The 23,976-nt window shown below is 32.0% G+C and overlaps 1 protein-coding gene across 11 annotated transcripts in view; it reads right to left on the minus strand.

The window, feature by feature from the left end:
- Positions 1–67: 67 nt before the first annotated feature.
- Positions 68–23,976, minus strand: part of LOC122516394 (cysteine-rich motor neuron 1 protein-like) — a gene marked incomplete at its 3' end in the record, with an annotated part of 339,788 nt that continues 315,879 nt past the window's right edge. For all 11 annotated transcript variants that reach the window (XM_043634163.1, XM_043634162.1, XM_043634165.1 and 8 more), the window contains 3 exon segments: positions 68–426; positions 2,209–2,427; positions 3,216–3,398. In XM_043634163.1, the coding sequence (XP_043490098.1) occupies positions 68–426; positions 2,209–2,427; positions 3,216–3,398 (761 nt within the window).

Below are 23,976 nucleotides of genomic sequence, written 5' to 3' on the forward strand. Positions count from 1 at the left end.
ATTGAATAAATAACAATAACAAATGTAGGAGAGATATAAAAAATAATGAAAATGGAAAATATCTGACCTTTGTTGGTTTGTAGCATTCACAAATCTGACAGCCTTTCTCGTCGGTTAAGTAACGATCACAATCGAGGTTACAATCAATCAAAGAGGTTTTGCAATTCGATTTGCTATCGATATCAATATCGGTTAGACTCGTTGGTTGTGGACAGTGAGAGCAACATTCGCCTGGATCTGGTGGTATCGGGTTTGCACAAGATTTGCACATGATTCCTATACAAGACACCTGACCATTCTCTTGGCATGTGCAATTTACGCAGGGTTCGTCTTTCCAATGCTCTCCAACTCGTCGGAAAAGTCCATTTTTGAAGAAACAATTTCTGGTATTGCCACCCTCTTCTGTTTCAACCAAGTATACGGATTCTGTAAGATTTTTTTTATTTTAATTTATTAATTTCGTAATTATAAAATGATCAAAATGAATAGAAATTTGGGATTTTAAATGAAAAGAAATAAAAAAAGAAATAGTAAATCCAACGAACAAAAATGAAAAAGCAAAGATTAACGTTATAATTATCAACTTATTTTCATTACATTTGTGAATTTAACAGCTACTTGAAAAAAAACAAAACATTTAATTTATTCATTTTATTGTTTATAATTTATATAATTCGATAATATAAATTGTATCGTTTATCATAATTCTTACAATTATAAATTCGATAATTGCGAAGAAAGAAATTGGAAATCCTTCATTTCGATGAATTCGGAAATTTTCAGTTTTATATAAAAATATAATCTATTGATCATCCAGTATAAAAATAGTACGCGTATAAAAATGATTTAAAAAATAAAATATTAAAATTCACCTGTTGGTTAAAGCGTTTGACTTTAATTAAAAACTGTTTAAAATTTAAGAGATAGGAAAACAGGATTAAGGTTTGATGCACTTTAAAATAATATGATTATAGGGAAGTGTGATATGAAATTATTACTCTATGTAACTAGTATTAACATATTACCACTTGCACTAAGAGCATTACCACGTGTCAATATTTGCCTATTACTCTAGAACCATATTTAAAAGGTAATCGATTAAAAGTGAACGCGTCGATATCGTTACTCGTGGATTAGAGACCGATTAGAGAAGGTTGTTAAGTTCGATCTGTGATCGGATACTCTCCGAACACTTTTCCTACGAACTTTAAATCTTCAATCCAATCTTGTATAGCCATTACGATTAGGTTTTAATGATTATCATATGAAATTTCGAAGTGAATATAGTCAATGTCATTAAGATCCGAGAGAGAAGAAGAAGGGGGGGGGGCATGGGATAAGAGTAAGCTCATTAAAATTCAACAGGTAGTATGGAAGTTTTTAAGAAAGAATAAAAAAGAGAGAGAAAGAGAGAGAGAGAGAGGAATGGGTGATCAACTTTAAATTGTTAATTTAAAAATCTTTTCTCACAATTACTTATTTTTGTTTTTAGTCCCATTTGTCTAAACAGCACACTCTTCCTAATCGCTTCTTTATCTTGTTCTGTCTCTATTTTTATTTTTATTTTTTTTCCTTTCAATCGATTCGAAGACGTACACGTTTTCCTATCTCACCGGAGATATATCGAGGAAAAAGAAATGGAAAGAGTGTGGTCTCAGTGCTATCACGAAGAAACACTTAGAATCGTGTGTCTCTAAGGGTAGAAAGTTGTTGCTTGGTGTTGATTGTACATGTGTAGTGGAGTGAAAGTAAAGGATAAAGGGATGACAGAGAGATAGACAGAGAGAGAGAGAGGAAGTGTGGACGACGATTGGAATTGTGATTGGGAAAGGGAGAAAATGGAGATTCGAGATATCGACCCGATATTGTACGTGTATACAGGGTGAACCACGTAATTCGACCAGTCCGATTTTATTATCGAATCTTCTCTTGTCCATGTAACAACTTTAAATTCGATTTACCTCTCTTTAACAGTTATTTTAACGAAAACATCTTCATTTTCAATCTATCCAATTAAAAGAAAGAAATTTTTTGGTTATCCGTTAAAGATTAATATATTTTGAAATAATAATTGTCCACATTTTTTTTGTCAATATGATTGCAATAAATCGATTGTTAATGTATTTTCTTTTTTTTCATATTATATTTTCTCATGTTTAACCGGTAATAAGCAAAGATTTGAATTTTTAGATTTGTTTTTTTTATTACCTGAAGGTACACACTTGTAGAGAGGACAACAAAAACCAGGAGTATTAGGAACGGCTTGTCTAACCTCTACAGCACGTTCACCTGGTTTACAAGACGCAGGTGGACACATGGGTACGCATTTACAAACATCATCTTCGCTTGGTACGCTGTCCCTGGGACAACCGTTTTCTGAACTCTGTTGCTGATCTTGTCCTTCTTGATGTCCATTTTGTTGATGTCCTGTGATCAGAAATGAGCACACTTCATATAACTTTCAAAGTTGTATTATTATTATTCACAGCAAGATCCTATTATTTAAATAGAGATGTGCATATACAGGGTGTCCTCGTAATATGTAATTGGTAATAAACGAGCAAGGGGTAATTCTATGTAAAATAATTAATAAGTCGAAGGTGTAGAATAAAATGATTTTATAAATGACTTTGGTTTCGAGAAAAATAAGTTTGAAAAAATTTGTCAAGTACACGTGTACTCGATTCAGTTTCAGTTCTACAGATTTCACTCTATCTTATTCTCGGATATTTATGGGAACATTTTTGTGCTTCCTAATATATTTATAAATATCGTCGTTATCATGATACCTCTTGTATCGATTTTTTACTCTTATGTTTCTCTAACACGGCTTTTAGTTTCTAGGATTGCAAGCTGAGCTAAGTGCACACGTACTCGACGCATTTTCTTAAATTTATTTTCCTCAAAAACAAAGCCTTGCATGAAAATATGTTATTCTATATTTTCTACTTAGTTTTTCATATAGAATCACATTAGCGTGTAACTGTTACCAGTTACAAGAAACCATGTATAACAAATAATGTTTTATCATATAATGCTAATAATTATTTTTTCTTTAAATTCGACTTTTCTAAAAGAATATTGTTAATTATTTATATCAATGATTAATATTTTCTTTTTTCAAATACAGTTAGGATATTTCAATATATGATATATTCAATGACTACGTAATTCAGTAATTATCGTAAAAATGATAATTATTACGTGACTGTTACCTGAGGGAAGACATTCGTAATGAGAACAGCAACTACCGGGTGTCCCAGGAATTGCGATCTTTGTTTGTAGCAGACGTTGTCCAGGTTCAGAACAGACTGGTGGTAAAGGACATGGAGAGCATTTACACTCGCCATTTTCATTTTCCACGCTGTCCTCGGGACATCTCGAGCCGTGCAGGAGTTCTTGAAAAAGAAAAGAAAAACTTTAGTATGTGTGTGACTGAGTTTTTTTCTTTTTTTTTTCTTTTTATTAACTTCATACATTTTTACAATTTGTACGTAGATATTTAGTAAATTGGTATATAAGTGAAAAAAGATAGCACGTGGACGGAATTTTCCAATGAGATAGCGTCGCTATTGTCATTTATTTCGGTTAGGTTTAATTTTTTACTTGGTCTCCTGGGTGGATTCTTTTTTTGAGTCTTCTAAAGATATATTGGTTGTAGTTATCCCTGGCTAGCGAGTTTATGTGCGTATTAATTCTTCTTTTTAAGAATAACAGAAATTCTATGCAAAATTGTATGCAATTGAAAAATTTGAGAATCCTCGAGTTGAGCTTTTTTATCTTGTTCAAATTCCGTTGCAAATCGGAATTTGTATAGTTCTGTTTGACTTTAACAATAAGTGCTGCTTGTTTGTTTATTCGCGTACGTTTAAGAAAGAGAAAGAGTAAGAGAAATAAAAAGAGAAATAGAAAGAGAAAAAGAAAGAGAGAGAGAGAAAGGTAGAGATAGAAGAACCATTTATTAAAAGATTGCAGAGAAGAGCGTGCGGCATTTGCGTTATACGCTCGGAATGTTCTTATTGCAAAATTGTAGCGAAGGTAAGCGAAGCAAGCGTACGCGTTTCGTAAATGTAGAATACGATCCAATCCTAAGTCTGAAATCTTTTGCGTATCTTTCTCCGGGATAGTTTCACTTGACTATGCAAAATTAAACAGATTAAAATATAGGATTACAGCTTTCAAATATTGTGACTATTGTCAATAACGAAAAACATTGTATTTATTTATTTAATCAAATTTTTATTTGACATATTTATCGAATGACAAAATTCATTGAGATCGTGTGAAAAAAAGGAAAGAAAATAATATCGAATGTAATTTATAATTTTTATTAATACGAATTTTGTGTATTACTCCTGGAGATAGATAAAATGGAATAAATCGTTGAAAATTGTCAACCATTTATTATACATCGGTGTAAAAATATTTGTCTAAAGTACTCGTTGATAGACAACGTAATCGTACAAATAATTGTATTCACATATGGGAGCTTAGAAAGTTGTTAATTGTTCACATCGTATTAGTTTGTAAAAGTTGAATCTGTGGTTTTGATAATACATTATTGTCAATAAAATTTAATAAAAAAAAGGGTGAAAAATATTCCAATGAAAGGAGTTTTTTGTGTGTACAACAAAAAGAAAACTCGACGAAATAATTTTCCTGAAACATTTTATCGATAACTATTATATTTTCTTATAGAATTGAAATCATTATTTTAAGATCTCCAAGGATTTCATAATAACTTATGAATTCTTAAAATGGTGATCTTACTTTTTCCTTTATTATAAATTCACCGAAGTGAATTTTTTTTACGAAAAAAGTTAGATAAAATTTTCTATAAGTACTTTCGTTGAATAAGTATGTAAGATTTAATCAGTTCTCATGAGAACTTCATAGATATATTTTCATTGAAATAAAACCAATCAATAAAGTGGATCGAATAGAAGTTTGATCATTAAGATTTTACTACTTTCCATTCTCGTTCTCGACAAATTTCGTAAAATTCTTTTCAACGTATATTTAAGGCTTTTATATTAAAGATTAAAAAATGTATAAATCGACAATAAATTTCTTATTACATTTTTATTAAAAAATTTAATTAATTACATAAAATATGATGCACGTATAATAAAGATATCTGTGTGTTCTGTATTGAGAAGAAAAATATTAACAGAAGGAATGCATGATGGTAAATTCGAAGAAACAATTCGATCGGAAGGATCCAACGTTAATCTCTCGAGTTTCCAGACATTCGGCTAACGCTCTTACAAATTGCTCGAGACAGGTTACACGTGCTCGGTGGGTCGTTTCGTAGCTCGGTGAAAATTAAATCGCGAAAGAATGGTCGTATCGGCGCCATCGTATTCCGAGTATGCGAGAGAAAGAGAGAGAGAAAGAGAGAGAAAGATAGAGAGAACGACCAGAGCACGTCCTCTTATCCACGCCTGATATCCTTTTGTACTTGGTATATACGATCATGCATACCTACATATCTATATATATACTTATCTGTATACCTACACACAGAGAGAGAAACGCACACATATAGATATATATACGCGTATCTACGCTTACAGGATTTAATGGAATTGCTTGTTACGCCTGAATGCTTCGATTCGAGGGTTAAAAAGAGAGAGCTGTGCTAGTCCGTTTGTCGGAGAAAACTGCACTTTCGTGCTGCAACACAAAAGCACACGATGAGTCTCTTTGTCGCGTTCGAGTAAAATGTTGACGATGGGAAAACCCGTTAGTAAAGTAGATCGCGATCTTTAGATCAGCAGCCAGAGGAGTAAAGAATTTTAACGTCTATTTCGAATAAATCTTTCCGTTTGTGTATGTGTGCGCGCTTACCGTCTGCCTAAAACTTGCCTTTTACTACTATTACTGTTAATACTACTCCAACCTATCCTTCCAACTTTCCACTGGCTTTATAATTGCTGTGATCGGATACGAGAATGAAGATTTTTATTATTGAAGAATAACGTTAATTAATAATTAATTAATAATTAATAACGTTAATCTTTATCATCGAAGAATAACGTTAATAAAAGATTCATTCCGTTGACGGATTTGAAATAAAAAAATGATTACATTGATTTTTATTTCTCATCTTTATTCCTTTATCAAAATCAATTGCGTTGGTTATGATAAAAAGAGAGAGAAAGATAAAAGTAACATTTGACAAAGGTTCGAGATGATATTCCAGTCAGGTAACGTCAATTGAAAATTTCCTCGATAATCTCGGCACACAGAGGATGCACGGTAGTAGCATCGGTTCAGTATTGTGGCTTTACTTGAAACATTAACGTTAACGTTAACGTTAACGCAAGCTACGTACATGTATAGTACTAAAGTAGAGCTTGGAAGCTCGTGGAGGTTCGGTAGAGTAGCGTCAAGGCGAATAAAAGCGTTGCATCGTCGGGTAGGTTGGATACGAGAGGACGCTCGGTGCTTCACGAAAGATTGCATTAGTCCTTCTGCCGGACGCAGGCTTGCAAGTCTTGCATACCGAATGAGCTTATTGTTAGCTAGGGCGAAGCCAACTCTTATAAGCTACGACGCAGGATTCTGTGTGAATCGGTATTGGTGTACGTTCGTGATGTTATTGGTGTTAGTGGTCCAGAACACAGCATCCCTTGTCTCATTCTCGTCTCGTTCTTCTCTATTCGTGCACTGCCTTCTCAACTCTCCGCACACTCCTACTCTCAGCCCTTTTCTTCTTTGTTTACCGTCTTTTCCAACGCAACACTCTCAACTTTTTTACCCCTCTAGTCTTTCTCTCTTTACGTCGGCATGCAACCAACGTCGTTGGCAAACTTTACATTCTTTTTTCTTTATTCTTCCTTTCCTAGAGACTTTCTTTTTTCCCCTTTTTTTTCTCTCTCTCTCTCTCTCTTTCTCTTTCTCCTCTTTTTCACGGGAGAGATTTTTATCGCGACTTTAAAGAAACACCCCGACTAGTTACTGTTCTCTGATGCGGTTACCAGCAAAATCATGGTCTCTTCTTTCTTTTTTGTTTGTTTTACTCGGACGGTATATGTAATAAGGGATTTCAAAAGGATTTTCATGAAACTTTGTATTATATATATCGCACGGTTTGTATGAGAATACCGTGAAAGTTTCATCTATGAAAAACACGCGAGACAACGAAAACTCCAAAATATTACACAAATTTTATTACTTTATTAAAAAAATTGGAAATATATATTTGAAAAGAATTGTTTTTTATTTTATTATTACACGTGTCGCGCTATAAAGAAAGAAGATATGTGTTCTTGGATTTATGCATAAATGTAACTTGCGTATCCTTGGTTTCTACGAATAAATAGGAAAGCCACGGGAGGATATGAAACTCGATCGAGCACGAAAAAGCGTCGGAGTTATGGTGAAAGTTATGTTGTCGCATGAAGCCTGCGGCATCCTTTCGCGAACGATATTACCTTCTCCCTTTACCATCTTTAGAAAGTCCTTCCTTTTTTTTTTCTTTCTCGTAATTCCACTTTTATTACTGTATGAAGCTTCGCTTAGAGTCTTCATTTTTTTTCTTTTTTTCTTTTATCTTTTTCTGTTTTTTATTACATATTTTTTATTTTTTTATTTATGCACAGTCAATTGTCTAAGGTGGTTTTGATCTTTTTCATCACTTTGCTTTGAAAATCAAATTTAACATTATTTGAAATTGTATAACAGACGAGAAAAAAACATTCGTCTACGATATGATGCATATGTGTTTTTATAATTATACACATTAAAAGGCGATCATTTTCATGAATGTAGGATTCGTGAAAAAAATTGGGTCGTTGGACTGACTGGACCGGGACTCGAACCCGGATCTTCCGCTTTTCGGGCGACTGCACTTTAACCAATTGAGCTATCCAGAGCCCACCGTCCAATCTCCTCACGAACGCCTATTTTAAGTTTGGCTTGGAGGTGCTCGCATCCTACATGAATATAAATAAAATATAATACATTTAATGACGATCATTGTTAACGTTACTGCAACTTTGAAAATTTCGATGGTAATTGTGAAATCGATTTAAAGTTCAATCATATCGAGTTTCTGCTACAGTTGTTATGCTTTTTATTACATATATATCCTTTTAAGAGGTTTTCCTCCTTGAGAAAAGTTTTATTGCATAGAGCTTTACGCGAACATTTGCGATATGTGTTGGATCGATCCGCGAATGTTGTTTGCTTTTTTCTTAAACTTTTTTTTCTTCCCCTTTAGCTATAAAATCAAACAAAGGATAAGCCCTTGCAATCTTTCTTGTCAGTAAGATTTTCTTAATAGCTTCTTGTCGTTGGATCGGGATAAACTTTTCGTCAATAGAGAGTTCGCTTTCATTTTCTTGAAGTAATAGTTGATAATCTTACATTAGATTGACTGATCAGGTCTTTTTTAGATTATTAGAATTAAGTTTCTTTTTATTCTTCTTATTATCGTAAGGATAAATGGCCAGATAATGGTTTGTTAATTATTAAATTATTCTGAATAATAAATAATTTTACAAAGAGTTTTAATCAAAAAATTAAGAATTAAATTAAATTAATTTAATTAAAATTAATTAATTAAAATTAAAAAGAGTATTAATCAAATTTATTTTATAATTACAATTATAATATAAGATGAAATATATACTTGTTATGGACCACGTTTTAAAAGACATTGATAGACAATGATGTTCTTTTTATTACAAAATAACTTATTCGAGGTTTCATTTTCTCGAACCGATAACTGATAATATTACAATTAGATTAAATAATTAATCAAATCCTTATCTCTTTTCAAATGATTAAAATTAAGTTCGTATTGCTTATTTTTTTCTTGTCTTCTTTTTATATAAAGAATAAGTATCATAAAACAATCCTTGAAATATATAATTATTCTAAATCATAAATAATTCTAACAAATGTTATTAAAGATATAATTATTAAATATTATTATTTAATATTGTAAAATACACTTAGGTTCTAGGATCTGAAAGACATTGATAAACAACACCTCTCTTTCTCTCTCTCTCTCTTTCTTTCTTTCTATTTCCACTACAAAATAACATTTATTATGATTTAAAGAAAATAAAAATAACAAAATAAAAGAACATAGGTTTCACCTTGGGAAGAGTTATGAGTAAACCCCATTCGTTAGTTAAGATAAGCAATCAATGATACAACAACTAGAAAGAGAAGATAAGCGATCATTGTTCATCGTGCGAAAGAAAGGAGAACCTTCTCGGCGGAAGAAAGAGATAACGAATGAAATAACAGGCATGATTAAGCTTACAATAACAGGAACGACACTCGGAACTCGTTTTACTCTGATCTGTGTTGTATGTTGTAAAGTTTGTAGATATCATAGCACGCGTTTTCGTTTGTTCTGTTGTGTATATGTGTATGTGTGTATGGATGCGTGGGTGTGGGAGTGTGAGAAAGAAAGAGAGAGAGAGAGAGAGAGAGAGAGAGAGAGCTTTCACCCTTGAAACTCGTAATCCTCTTGAGAGTAAGGACCGAGTTGAGAAATGGCCTTTGACCGGCATTCTCCTCGGTCACGTCGAGCACCGACACCGAAAACTTGCCGGTCTTTCCTTCACCATAACGAGGACGATCTTATCGATCCTCAAAATCTCTGGACAGCGAAATTGTAGGAATCTGTAATCGCGTGGAGAGCAGTTGTTCGAGTAATAAATGTTGCTAAGAAGGGAAACAAATTTGTTAAATGGGTTTGCATCGGGTTAAATCGTTTGCATTTTATCATTTATTGTAATTTTAAAGTGACAATGAATTGTAAAACCCATTCTTCATTTCATTTTTTATTCATGTATCGCAACACAACGAAGTTGCGATAGTAAAAGAGTTTGTTTTAACTTTTAAAGAATATTTATGAGATGATAATTGTTGTAATTTTAAAGTGCTGAGTTTGTTGCTTCTAATGAAATTCTTACAAAAGTTGTATTGTTTAATGAAATCTTTTATTTATCGATATGAAATTGTAATAATCAATCTCACGTTATATTTAAATGTTAAAAATATTCATAGATTAATTAATTATAATATTTTAAATAAAATAAAATGAAATAAATGTTATATTTTCCAAATCATGAAGATGTACTCTCTTTTGACAATTAATTTATTATTAAAATATAACACGAATAAGAATAATATTATCGCTAATTGAAGATTTTGCAATTTGTTTTAAGATCTTTTTGTATTATTATATTTTTAACTTTTTGTATAATAAAATTTTATATTTATTGATAAACGTTAATAATCAGTTATATTAAAATGTGAAAAATATTTTAGACTATCATTTGATTACATGTTAACAGAAGCTTGCGTTGCAATAGCGAAATTTCAAATGGTTTACATCACATTTTAAAGAATGGACGTATGTAGATATATACATGTCATTTTTCCCAGAGAGAAAGCTTTTCATGCTGTTCAACGAAATACGTTATTCGATTCTTACGTTCTGTTGCTCATGTCATAGCAATATTCTCTCTCTAAACGAGAGTTTGGATATTTCATACATTTCAATGCAGACATTTTCCTTATATGATTTTGCTTATCTTGATTATTGATATTTGCTTATTTTGATTTTACAATGAAACAAACTTTACGATATTTTGTTTTATACCGATGATATACGTGAAATAAAACAAGAGCTACTACCAACTAACAAAATTTTAATTATTATTTACTAATTATAGTAATTATACAAATTATACCATAATAATAATAATAATAATAGTAATTCTACTTGTAGTAGAGGTGTAACGTCATTAAAATTAGCATAATTAAGAATCAAAAGATGATCAAAAGAAATGAGAATACTTGATCATTAGTAATTATTTATTACAAAGGAAAAGAATTCGACGACAGTGAAAACAATCACAAAAGTGTATTTTAAAAGAATTAACGATGCTTGATTGTTGCTTCTAAAGATATTGTATAGAATAATAATTGATAGAATGAATCGTGTATACATAATAAATGAGTCAAGGTTTGCATACCGATTTTAAATACATTTTAAGATTATTTAGGATATTAGTATTAGTGAAAATAAGTGAACCTGTGTAAATATATTATCAAACGATTATTAAAAAAGGGTTGTATTGAACCAGAAAGGTTCACTTATGTCATATACTTATAAAATAGTAATCGATAACCAAACATGACAAAAAATATTTAAAGTATTAAATTAATGAAGATGGACACGTTACATTTAAATAATAAAGATAAATGTTACATTTAATTAAATAATGTATGACCGGAACAAGTAAATTGTGTTTTTATATAAAAATGAATTTATTATATTAGGTTGCCCCGAAAGTTCGTATCGATTTACAAATACATACCATATATATTTTTCAATACCAATTGAGGTATTTAGAACAGGCCACTTGAATAACTTAATTATTGGTGAAAGGAAAAATTGCCAAACGAAATTTATTTGATTCTGAGAATTGCATAATTCCATGTTAACAGTTTTTTTTCTATAGGTGGACATGTAAAGGACATATGAAGGTCAACTCTATTATTTCGATGGAATGATACACTTTTCTATATACTATCTAATAGGTCGTTTTAAGGCACTACTCTAGGGTTTCTATTGTTACCTTTTTTTACTCTTTGTTTTCTTCATAAGACAGAAATAGAACTAAAAAATATAAACGTAATGTGTAAAATGATAAATAAGTTAAGCATATGTAACATGTAATATTATATTTAGATATTATTGAACCATATATTCAAAGTTCTTCCATCTTGTATAGAATAATAACATTATACATTCGCGTATAAGAGAAACGTTTAACGTCGGATTAATTTGTGTCATCTGGAATCCCAGGGAGCATCGTGGCATTGTCAAAGTAACTTAAATTAGCCGAGTTTCACGGGCTGCCTGGTGGCAATGGTACAAGAGAGAAAGAGTGAGAGAGAGAGAGAGAGAGAGAGAAACACATCAGAGAGAAGAGAAAGTAGTGGTAACGAAAGAGAAGAGGGTAAGTAATAAGGGAAAAGGATGAAGGTAGGAAGGGGGGGCGGGTGGGAAAAGAGAGAGAAGAAATGACGAGGATAGAGCGTATACGTGCGAGTTAGAAATTTCGTGATGTGCCGTGTGTAGGATGGAAGTACCAAGAGACCATTTGCTTTGACGTCATTACCGAAGGATGAAGGTTAGCAGTAGTACCGTAGCAAAGCGGGTCTTCGTGTACCGTTGCTAAATTAGTAGCTTGAATGTGCAACGGTGCAAGGAGGGCTCACGTTAACGGGTTAACGCCGTGTGACTGGTAGCTGTTGCTGTTGCTACTGCTGCTTCTACTACTGCTGCTACTGCTGCTGCTGCTGCTGCTACTACTTAGGATTCCCTGTAAATTCGAAGACACGAGAAGTTGATGTTAGTCACAGTCACAGTCACAGTCATACTCGTCTTCGTTGTAGACGTTGTAGGCGTTTTTCTCCTCGAGAAGAATGTAAAGAGGAACCCTTGAGAATGACAGGGTGAAAGGGAAAGAGGCCAGTGCAAACGGGCCGTTTCTTCTCGTACCTTTTAAGAAAATCTCACTGTATTTTCCATTTCGTAGCGAAATTCAAGACTCAACTGATGCTGCTGCTGTTCCTGACTACCAACAATTTGGCACTCAGCAAATTTAGTAATTGAAACAACGAGACGCGATTGTTGAATCTCTTACGATTTCAACGGTTTCCCGAGGTTCTTTTTTTTCTTGGGTTGATTACACGATAAGATTTATTATAATACTCTTTGATGATCTGTTTTTTTTCTTTTCTTTTTTACTTTGCTTACATCATCTCGGAGATCGTAAAATCGTTGCAGTCGCAGTTGAAAAATCAGTTTAAGATAGTCCCAGTCTAATTTAGATTTCTCAATTTGACGTGCTTTAAAGAACATAGAACTTCAACTATTTCCTTCCAACTCTATTTCACCTAACCGACATGTCAGATTTCTATTCTTCGTGTAACGTCCACTTACCATATTTCTTTATGATCGATTGATTTTACGAGCTTTTTAGGTGTTTGATCAACCCGAAAGGAGACTTTACTTTCATCAATCTCCCGTCGGATGACCCTGACTTTTTTCTCTTCGTTTATCTTCAAAGCCCAGCGCACCGACATATCGAACGCTTCCGTGTTTATAGATAAAAGGAATAAGAAAAAAAAGTGAAAACGAAGGGAAGGGAGAAATATATTACGTATATATTATTTAAAAGGTATCGATACTCTCTCTACTCTCTCTCTCTTTCTCTATCGTTCTCTTCTTCCTTTGTGCAATTTCAACGATTATTCGTATGAAATTTCGAGCACTGCATAATATTTTAAAATATCGATCAACGCTAATGTATACATTCTCCTTTTTGTAAAAGTATTTATTTAAAAATTTTTAATTATATTTTGTTGTTGTTGCAAAGATCATTATAAATCTAGATCCTTGAATTCAGCAAATGACCTCGAGGACCATCAAGGAGAAACGACAAAATTTGTTAAAAAACGATGGAATTGCTTGCTGACGTAGAAGATGCGTCATTAACGTGACGGAAGTGCTGAAATTCGCGTCGTCTCTCATCGTTATTTCTCCCTTTCTATCTCATATGACGAAGAAAAGCCAACTCTCTTTTCCTTTCTTCTTTTTCTTTTTTCTTTTTCCTTTTTTCTTTTTTACTTTCTTTTATTCTTCTTTTTATCTATTCTTTTCACAATTTCAACGTTCGTTTCTCGCGACGTTAACGTTGCGAGGACTCGGTAACTCATTTACAGTAATACGTTTCCGTGAAGCAGAAGGGTTCAAGGAGAGGTAAAGGAGGGCTGTTGAAGAGTGGGTTGAGGTTGTAGGATGAGTAAGTACAGAGTTGGGGTAGGTCGGAATACCCTGAGAGCATCAGAATGGCGCGTAAGAGTCGGGCTCTGCTGTGCCATTAATTCTTTCCGCTCTTTTGTTTTGTCTTCTCTAACTGTAGCTGCTATACCAACACCAGTTCTGGTGGCCTCTTCGTATTGTCGACGTCCTCAATTCACATACTTTCCCTCTTTTATCCATGGTACACTACCTGGAACATTGCATCTATCTACCAACATCAATCGCTTAACAACTTTTTCACTGTATTTTTTATATTTTCCTTTTTTACTTCTCTTCATAATAGCAATTCAGTATTTTGTTTTTGTTCGTAACCTGTAAAACCATACGAATATGTCGATTGTTTCAATTAAGATGATCGAGTAGTAAGAATCCGTTTATGCATATGGATCATTAAAGTTGTTAATCTTTTGTTTTAATCTAATTCTTACAAACCAGATCGTATCTTCGATCACACATGTTTCTGTATAAATAATTGCGCAAAACAGAATACGAGTGAATAACCAGTTTGTTGAAAATTCGCGTAGATGTTGAGATAAATCGAGAATATTTGTTTCCCATCATAAAGAAATTTCATAATTAGGAGGAGTCAATCAAAAATGTGTTAGATGCATGATTAATTAAATAATATTACTCTCTTTTGGTATATAAATTTGGAGATTAACGTAATGTCCTAATTAACGAGAATTGTACGCCGAATACGCAATATCGAGTATGTTGCAATTAACATCAGGACGTGTTCTCTCTTTCTCTTTGTGTTTATTTTTCTCTCATTTTATAACGCGGTAGCTTAAATGCGGGTGCACGTTATCAGGCCGCTTAAAGTACACGCTAAATTAATTCGCAACGAGTGCCAATAGCCTTAATTTTCGCAGGGGACGTTACCGCGGTCGAATGATGAGAAACGAGGAGAGGGTGTTTACGAACCAAATGGATATTAAAAATCACCGAGAAGAACTTGTCTGAAAATTAAATACACGCTAACGAAGCACACTTGTTTCTCATGTATACGAGCTCGTTTCTCCTAGAATAGTATGCGTATTATAAATAATATACACTATTGGTTAGAATTATTTCAACTTGTATAACGTTAACAAAAATTGTCTATTTTTTCCTCCCGTCTCTATCAAATTATTATTTAATATATATTTTTTTATTATTACTAATGAATATGATGATCGATATATTATAGTATAAATTTATTGGCACGATCGATGAAAAATTTATATGCGTGTTTGTGTGTACGTGTATAAACGATCTTTATAATAATAATAATAATAATAAAAATAATAATAATGCTCTTATAATGTTTCACAACGGCCTCTTTGTGTTGAATTTGTCCTTACAAATGTATAACCAGGATAAATCGGTCAATTTAAAACTTAAGAAAATGTACTTAATAATAATAATAATAATAATAATAAGAAAAACATAACTTTTGAATAATATTATGAGAATATCCGTATGAATTTTAGGTTAAAGAAATTACGTTTAAGAATGTAAAAGTAATTTCATTATTTTGTTGAGAAACCAAGCTTTTGTATGTAAAATGAAAAACGGGAAAAAAAGGAGAAAGTAAAAAAAAAAAGAAAAGATAAATGAAAGGCGTTTACGTAGAAAATTTGACGTGAAACCTATGTAGCGCACGACACCGGGCAAACCTTTGAAGCTGTAGTAACTTCGAGTACGATAAAGTCGCGTGCCTCACTCACGTGGAACTATCCACACGGTGGAAGGCACATTAACAATATAATACCGTATACTAATTACACCATTGCATATAACATATAACCTTGACGTCATCCTAGAGTAGGTATATACCTACCAGAGTGAAACTTGCTCGCTGTGAAAACTTTTAACACCAGGAACGGGCACGTTGAGTGATTAAACTTTTCGTGTAGCGACGCTCTCGTGTGCGTTATTCAAGCGTGTCCACGACTTAAATAATAGATGCTAGATGTGTGTTATGTAATTACCATCGAAAGAAGATATACAAAATGAAATTGGAATAACGCGTTCTTATTTTGTGTTGTCCTATCCTTTAAAATATTTATTTCCTTTTTTTCGTAAATACAAAGGGTACAGTATGCTTGTTTATAATAAATATATTCATTTCTTTTATTTCTTTTTTTATCGAATTAAAATTGTCTTTGTTGTTAATTAATCAAGCAGAAAATCGTAATAAAATTTCAATAACTGGAATAGCGTATTCCTTTTTCTCTCGTTATACATTTAAAATTGTTCATTTATTTGGTAGATATTGGTACACATTGTATTTGTTTTTAATATAGATAGATACATAAACAAAATACTTTTGATTTAAAATAATTTGGGTGATAGCCAATTAAAATTGTTTATTTTGTTGTTGTTGTTGTTGATTAATCAAGAAGACAAATGAAACGGGATTTCGTCGGTGGATCGATCGATCAAAAACGGTTTTGTGGTTAGGAGAGTGAATAAGAGAAAGAAGATGAATGGGTGAATCGACAATTTTATTAGTTTAGTTTGCGCAATTTCAGCGATTCTGTATGAAACCATGGACAAATCTGTAACGCCGTAGTTTCAAACGCGAAAAGCTATTACGGTGCTATCAGACACTCTTCCTCTTTCTCTCTTTCTCCCTTTCTCTATGTTTCTCTTTTATTCGTTCGTTCGTTCGTTCACTCTCTATCTCTCTTTTCCTTTTTCTCTCTGAATTTTCCCTCGAGTGACATATTTTTTTTACGCGTGTATTCCTGTTGACGACACGAGAGATACATTTCTCTCACACCCTTTTACCCCCTTCTATCTTTCTATCTCTCTCATTTCTCGTCTCTCGTGTATTTCCCATTCGCAAATCAAATACTCCTACCCAATCCCGTTCCGTTTGTTCGGTATGATCGATTAAAACCGGCGCGTACCGTGGCTGCTACTATCAACATTGGTATATACTATATATCCAAGCAAAACCAACTTTAGAAACCGAATAAAATATTGTTTCAGACGATGGACAAACGACTGACTCGGTCAATCGCAGAATTAATGATTTTTCTAATATACTCTCTCTCTCATTTCTTTCTTTCTTTTGCTCATTTATTCTTTGCTTCGTTGAATTTGTATTTAGCAACGCATGCATTGATCGCCGTTATTTAACACCTTGCCTACTCTATTTTTTCTCTTATTCTTTCTCTCACACTTTTTAACTCCATTTATGTCTCCCTTTCCCTGTAAATTACATTGTCGTTATTTCAACAACGTACCCATTATTGATTTGAAATTTCGTTCAATGACACGCCCAACCCCCTTCCGAAATTTCATTATCGTTTACCCCATTCTTTCTCTTTCTATGTTTTGTCGAAGTTACGCGTAAAATATAAATTTTGAATTTCGATATAACGGCCCAAAGCAATAGAAATTGTTCCTCCGAATTATTACGCACATCCAACTATTTTACGATTATTCATTGATTTTTTCGTTCGAATAAATAGGTATTTGTAAAATTCTTTTTTTTTTTCGTCGATACCTTCGAGTACTTTTTTATTCATTAAAAAATTTACATTAGGACGCATCGTTCATATTTTTCAACGACTTTTATGAAAAAAAAAAATTAAACAGAGTAAGGAAAAATAATTTTTTCTATACCGCATTTAAGAATATCATCAACGAGCAGGAAACATTACCATATGTATATTTTATGAGCCTCGAAGTTTACTGCGACTTAACTTCGCGTAATTGGAAATTGTTTTAATGTTTAAATTCACATTACTTACTTGGTTTGGGCTTGCATTATATAAAAAGACCTCACGGTTACCTCGTTGTTGAATTTGTTTTCTTTTTTATCCACGGTAAAAAAGGAACTTGCAATTAACCGGAACAATTTTCAAACTTTTTAATTATACTTTTATTACTGGTTCTTTCTCTATACGTGGTTCTATTTTATTTTTTTCTCTCTCATTTTTTGGCCAAACGATCTTTCACGAACAAACTATATTATACCCCACTTTTATTCTCCCTTAGCGCTATTATTCCAACAAGCTTTAAAAATGTTCACGAAAGCTATTTCGATTTGATTTTAAAGTTTGCGAGAGCTCTCGTAGAATGTCTTAAACGTCATCGTTTGTACGCTTATCGAGTACTCTGGACCGTCCCACTCTTATTATGTACGTTGGATAAGAGTAATGCGAGGAACAGGAAAGTAGATCTAAATAAAGTTGAAGGTACCGTTTGCTTTGCGAACAACGTTTCACCTTATCGAGTATGATCGAAAGGAGAGAAGAGAAAGAAATAGACAGTGAGTGGGAGAGGGGGAGAAAGAGGGGGAGAAAGAGAGAGGATACATTGTAGAAAGATTATAATTGCTCACGATGCACTCCCGGGTATGGTAGATTGAATTAGTGGACAGCTTGTTATCCTTTGAAAAAACTTAAATATAAGAAAGAGGGAGAGAGAGAGAAATAAATAAATTATGTTTTTAAAATTATTTTTATGGACAAGATAAAAAAACCAATGAAAATAAATTATATTATATCCGATAGTAACAATATCGAACGATTAAATAGATTAATAAAAGTCAATAAAATTTAGTTAAATTAAAATATGTAACAAATGATGGATTGTGCATGTTGCGTAATGATAATGTAATGCAGTATTTCTTAAAGAGTGTTTTTGGGCAAGAAATTACACAATTTTCATAACTATCACTTTATTTGCGACTTCTTATTTGTGCGAAGCTAGGTTTCCTGCAGCTGTTATGATAGAATTTAACCAGGGGACAATTAGATCGACCCCCCTTTCGATTATTTTCAAACTTTGCACTTGTAGTAGTCCATGTAAATATTCGTTGTATTTTTTAAAAAACTAGATATTTAATCGTTTTCGAAAAAACGTGGGTAGAAATTTCGAGAAAATAGTGGTCTCGTGTCTCTGATGTCGCTGGATCGATTCCTCGACAGGGAAAAGTTTTTTTTTCTTCTGATATTTTTTTATTTTTTATTTTCGTTATTGTAAAGTATGTTTAATTTATCTTATTTTTTTTTTAGAATATGTTATATTAATATTTTAAGAAATATAATAAAAAATTAATTTTTGTTATTTATCGTTTTTAATTCTATGTTTAATTATTAATTAAATAATTAACTTGCATAATAATGTTGATTTCTTGATAAAATAATAACGTTGGCAAAAAGAAGAAACTTCACACGCTTTATGATAGAAATGCACCCTTTTTTATATTATATTCTCTAAAAAATTAATATAAAAATTAAAAATTAAAGAAACCGAGGATGGTGTTGTCCAGATTAATTCCACGATTCGAGAAAATGTGCGGCAATCATATCCACTAATTGTTCTAACAAGTGGAATTTTTATAATTACATTTTTTGTTGTCATTTAAAATGTGTTCTAATTGTTCTTATGCAAACTCTTGCAAATAATTACGGGCTATTTCGCAAAGTAGTTCACTTGTTTAATGGGTACTTTGGGAAAATCTGGATTTAGCAAGGACGCTGTAAATCAAACAAATCTGGAAACCATTGATATAATGTGTTTAATTGTTAATTGATATTAAATGAAATTGAATATCTCACAATCGAAGCTTTATCAGAATTTGTAGTTCATATATGTATATGTTACCGGCAAAGTACGAAATCCCGCATTCTACAGAATGCCTAGGCATTATTGATAATGCTTAAAACTAGCCGGCAATGTACGAAATGTATTCATATTTGACACATTTCCTAGGCATTCTGTAAAATGCCTTTTCATATTAACGATTGTAATTAAATAAGATTTTGAAAAAGATTTAATTAACGATTTTAAATATCACCTTGTATGAACAAAGTGATTTATCGGAAAGAAAGTAAAAAAGCTTTTTAGGAATATCGTAGAGAGAATTAAATCATAGGACATTTAATCACACGAACGCGAGTATTAAAGGAAGATTGATGGCATCGTTCGATATTTGTACGTTCGCTTAATGCTTTTGACATTCTATTATTTGATATTGATATCAATTATTTAACAAATATTGTACATTCGATTCCTAGAAAAGAGCAGTATATTAATTCAATAAATAATTATATCAATAACATGCGTGGATATTTATCTTCATTCGGCGAAGGTTAACAAGTATTAATACGCGTGATAGAAAATACGATTTTAAAGTTCGATATGCGAGAAGACATTAGAGGGATTAGCCTAGAAGAGAACATTTTTAACAAATAAATCCTTACGACCATCTCATCGAACTTTCTCTCCTTAGTCAACGATCGTTCTCTTGTGGCTTGCTTTTCTTTCAGTTCTATCTTGTTTCTCATCAAGGTGAAATCGAGAGAAAGAGATGAGAAGAGAAGAGAAAGAGAAAGAGAGGGAAAGAGAAGTATCATCTGTTTCTTGAAAATCTTTAAGAACGAAACACCCAAGAGAAATTTCCTTCAACGAATGAGAGTTTGTTGTGGGAGGGAAAAGACGCAAGAGACTCGAACGTTTGCTTTTTCCACTTTGCATCCTCTCCCTTTTTTCTTTTTTCTTTTCTTTTCTTTCTTTCTTCCTCCAAGAAAGAACAACATTTTTTTATAAACATATATTTTCTATTAAATAAATAAGCAACGATTTCGAAGAGTATTTTTCATACTCGTTGTTATTTTTTTCAAAATTTCATTACACACTTCTTTTTAATTAATAATATATACAGTATTATTTAACATTTATTATATATAAAAGGTATGATGTAAAATTAGTTTCATTTTGATAATTGAAAATCCTTTTTTTTATTGTTAATAACAACAATTTATTCTCGTAAATTTAATTTTGAAAACATTTCAAGTATTCGCACGGAAAAATTGCTCTGACAGTTTATATTTATTTATTGCCCATTCGATTTCTCGATTATACATTCAAAATCTTGAAATAATTATACTGACATGTTTAAATATAAAAAAAAAGCAGAATTGCATACTTTAACTAGGTAATATATGATTAACATATAATTATCAGATAGAACAGCACGATTAACAGAACATTGCTTTTCAAAGTATAAGAATTGATAAGAAATGATAACTACGAATATTATTATCTGAAATAAAGTAGATTTTAAAGACGGATCAAATTTCAATCACATACTAAAACTATTTGCCTTTCCTGAATTCATATATATTACCTCATTATTTCCTAAAACTACTGGTCTCTGTATAATAAAATTCTTTCCCTAAAACACCTAGTTATTTCATGAATTAACACTAGATTTACGGATATTATGTTTACTATTTTTAGAAACTTACAAACATTGTTTGAATGAAGAAGTGCATTAAGCATTAAAAAAATCAACATATATTTTAAAAAAATAATACTTATATAAATTTTATATATACGTAGCAAAAATATTTGAAATGAGTCAAATTGGTTTAATCCGTAAATTTAGTGTTAATTAAAATATAAAATTTAGCACTCACAAATATATATATATATATATATATATATATATATATATACAGAATATAAATAAACGTTCTATCTTTTCCTTTGTTACTTTTACCCTTACCACTTTTCTCTCATCTATTCTACTTCGATAGACATCGTAAAGGTAAAAGTTACTGGAAACGGAACACGTGAGAGGCGTTGACGTTCTATAGTTGGAAACTTTAAATTAGTATCGCGGTAAGAATCAGTATCTTTTTTCGAGGGTTTCACGTACGATACATCAACGAGTCTATACTAATACATTGGAAAAGAAACTGAAAGAGAGAGAGAGAAAGAAAGAGAGAGAAAGAAAGAGAGAAAGAGAGAGAGAGAGAGAAAGAGAGAGAGAGAGAGAAAGAGAGAGAGGGAGAGAGGTTGGTTTATCGATCGAAGTTTACGGATTGGTTCGCTTAATGAGAAAGTTGGCACTTTACTACTTGTTAAAGGTATCGAATGGACAAGAGAGAGACAGAGATAGATAGATAGTTAGATAGATAGATAGATAGGGAGAGAGTAAAGAGGAGGTCGATAGGGAAACTCGAGGTTAGGAGACCAGACGAGCGATGTGTTCGTTAGGCATGAATAATGCAGACTCTGCGCTATGAAGGAGTTAGATAGATAGATAGATAGATAGAAAGATAGATAGATAGATATACATGTATATATATATACACATCTATATATATGTATATAGGGGTGAAGATGAAGAAGCTACGCTCCCATTGGTTTGGACCGTACGGCTGTTCGATAGGACTTTGATCTTTTGTAGTCGTTGAATTTATGTTGGCAGGTTAGTAGACGATAGCACAAAGGTGCTCAAAGCTATCTTCTTTCCCGTTCTTTTATCTATGTCTCTTTTTCTCTTTTTTTTTTCTTGTACGGTGCAACAAGGCGACCCGGCAAACTCACTTTGTCCTTAAAAGAGGGGCGGAAAGAAAATTACCGGACGGTACTTGTTATGCATAAGAATATCTCCTGGATACCCCCTTAAGTCGTAGCTTGATTTAATCTTCGTTTATCGATTTATTCTTTTTATTGTTTTTTTACTTCTTTTCTCACGTAAGGAACGAATTTTCTCTCTGCTCGAGGAGATGAGGAATACCTTAATGTTTTTTTTTTCTTTTTTAACTCATATTTGACGACTTAAATAATTTCTTTCTTTTGTTTTTTTCTTTTTCATTTTATTTCTATTTAAATATAATAATAGTTATTTACGAATGTTTGATCGTGATTAGATTACGTATTTAATCAACTTACGTTGAAAAGATGCGTCGAGATGTTTTTGTTTCAAAATCGTAAACGACATATTATAAGCGTTGGTAGACAGTTTTCGCATAAATAAAAATAACGTTCTCGGCACGTAACCTAAACGATGAAATTGTTTATTAAAATACAGTTACATATTGCACTGAGTCGCGCGTATAATTTTTGCTCTTTGCAATATATTTTCTCGTAAGCCAGTCAAATCAAATAATAAATTTATTTTTTTTTTTAAATAATTTGAACTCATATTGTAAAATAGAAAGCGACAGAGTGATCGAGAAATATTCTATCTACAAACGTTAAAAAACAAATTCATGAAGAAGATGTAGAGTATATGTAAAACAAAAAGAAAATGCAGTGAAACTACGTGGAAATGGAATAAATGCCTCGAGGTTTTACACATTCAAGATTGTTTTGAAAAATATCATACTATAACGAAATTAGTATTCATATATCTGTGTGAAATTCTTTGCGTAAGACTTTGTGTGGTTAAATTGGTTCGGCTGATTCGGTTGTGATTCGAGAATTCGAACGAATTTATCAAATATGAAAATAGGGAATTGATAAGAATATGTTATATAGTACATATATATAGATATATAGCAAAAAAATGTCCCGATGCAAATGAAAATCTTCAGAAAATAGATACACGTTTCTTTTCGATATCGCAAAACGAGTCTTTTGAGTTCCATTATTCGATCGTTTACATTTTCGAAGGGGAAATAAAAGGAAAGGACAAGGAAAGAAAAAGTAAGAGGATCGACTCTCATTCAGTTGTAAAATGCAAATCGTGAATCCCCGGAAATACATCACGCACGTATGGAGTTCCGTTCCGGATATATACATCTATGTATAATACATGTATACATATACATACATAAAGTATATACGTGCCATGCGTGCACGAACGTTGCCATTTCGTATCTGCGATTTGTTTCTCTATACGGGAATCATACGAGAAAAAGAGAAAGAGAGAGAGAGAGAGTGATTTAGTTTACATGTTCGCACACATACGTACTATTTCAAAGTGTTTATATTTTGATAAAAAATAAAAAAGCTTGTATTCATTATGTCGATGCAGTACAAAAGAAACGGTTTCATTGATATGCATTCTAATGCAGAAGCATACCGATAGAAATTTGAACAAAATCTCTAACGAGCTTTGTTAGAAGTTGAATTAAAAAGTAGAATGAAAATGTGTACAGATAAAGAAAATACTTCGAAAAATATTTATGATATAAAGATAACAATACCTTTCCTTCTTTTTTTTGACATTACAGTCTCGCGTTCTTTTCGAAATATAACTTCGTTATTTAGTTACACCAGGAGATGCTTTGAGATAAATGCAACGTTTTCCCTCTCAAAAAACGTAAAACGAGAAATCGTAACACTAACATTTCAACGCCGACTGAGGA

Source organism: Polistes fuscatus, unplaced genomic scaffold, assembly GCF_010416935.1.
Source record: "Polistes fuscatus isolate 324 unplaced genomic scaffold, CU_Pfus_HIC Scaffold2, whole genome shotgun sequence".
NCBI classification, from domain to species: Eukaryota; Metazoa; Arthropoda; class Insecta; order Hymenoptera; family Vespidae; genus Polistes; species Polistes fuscatus.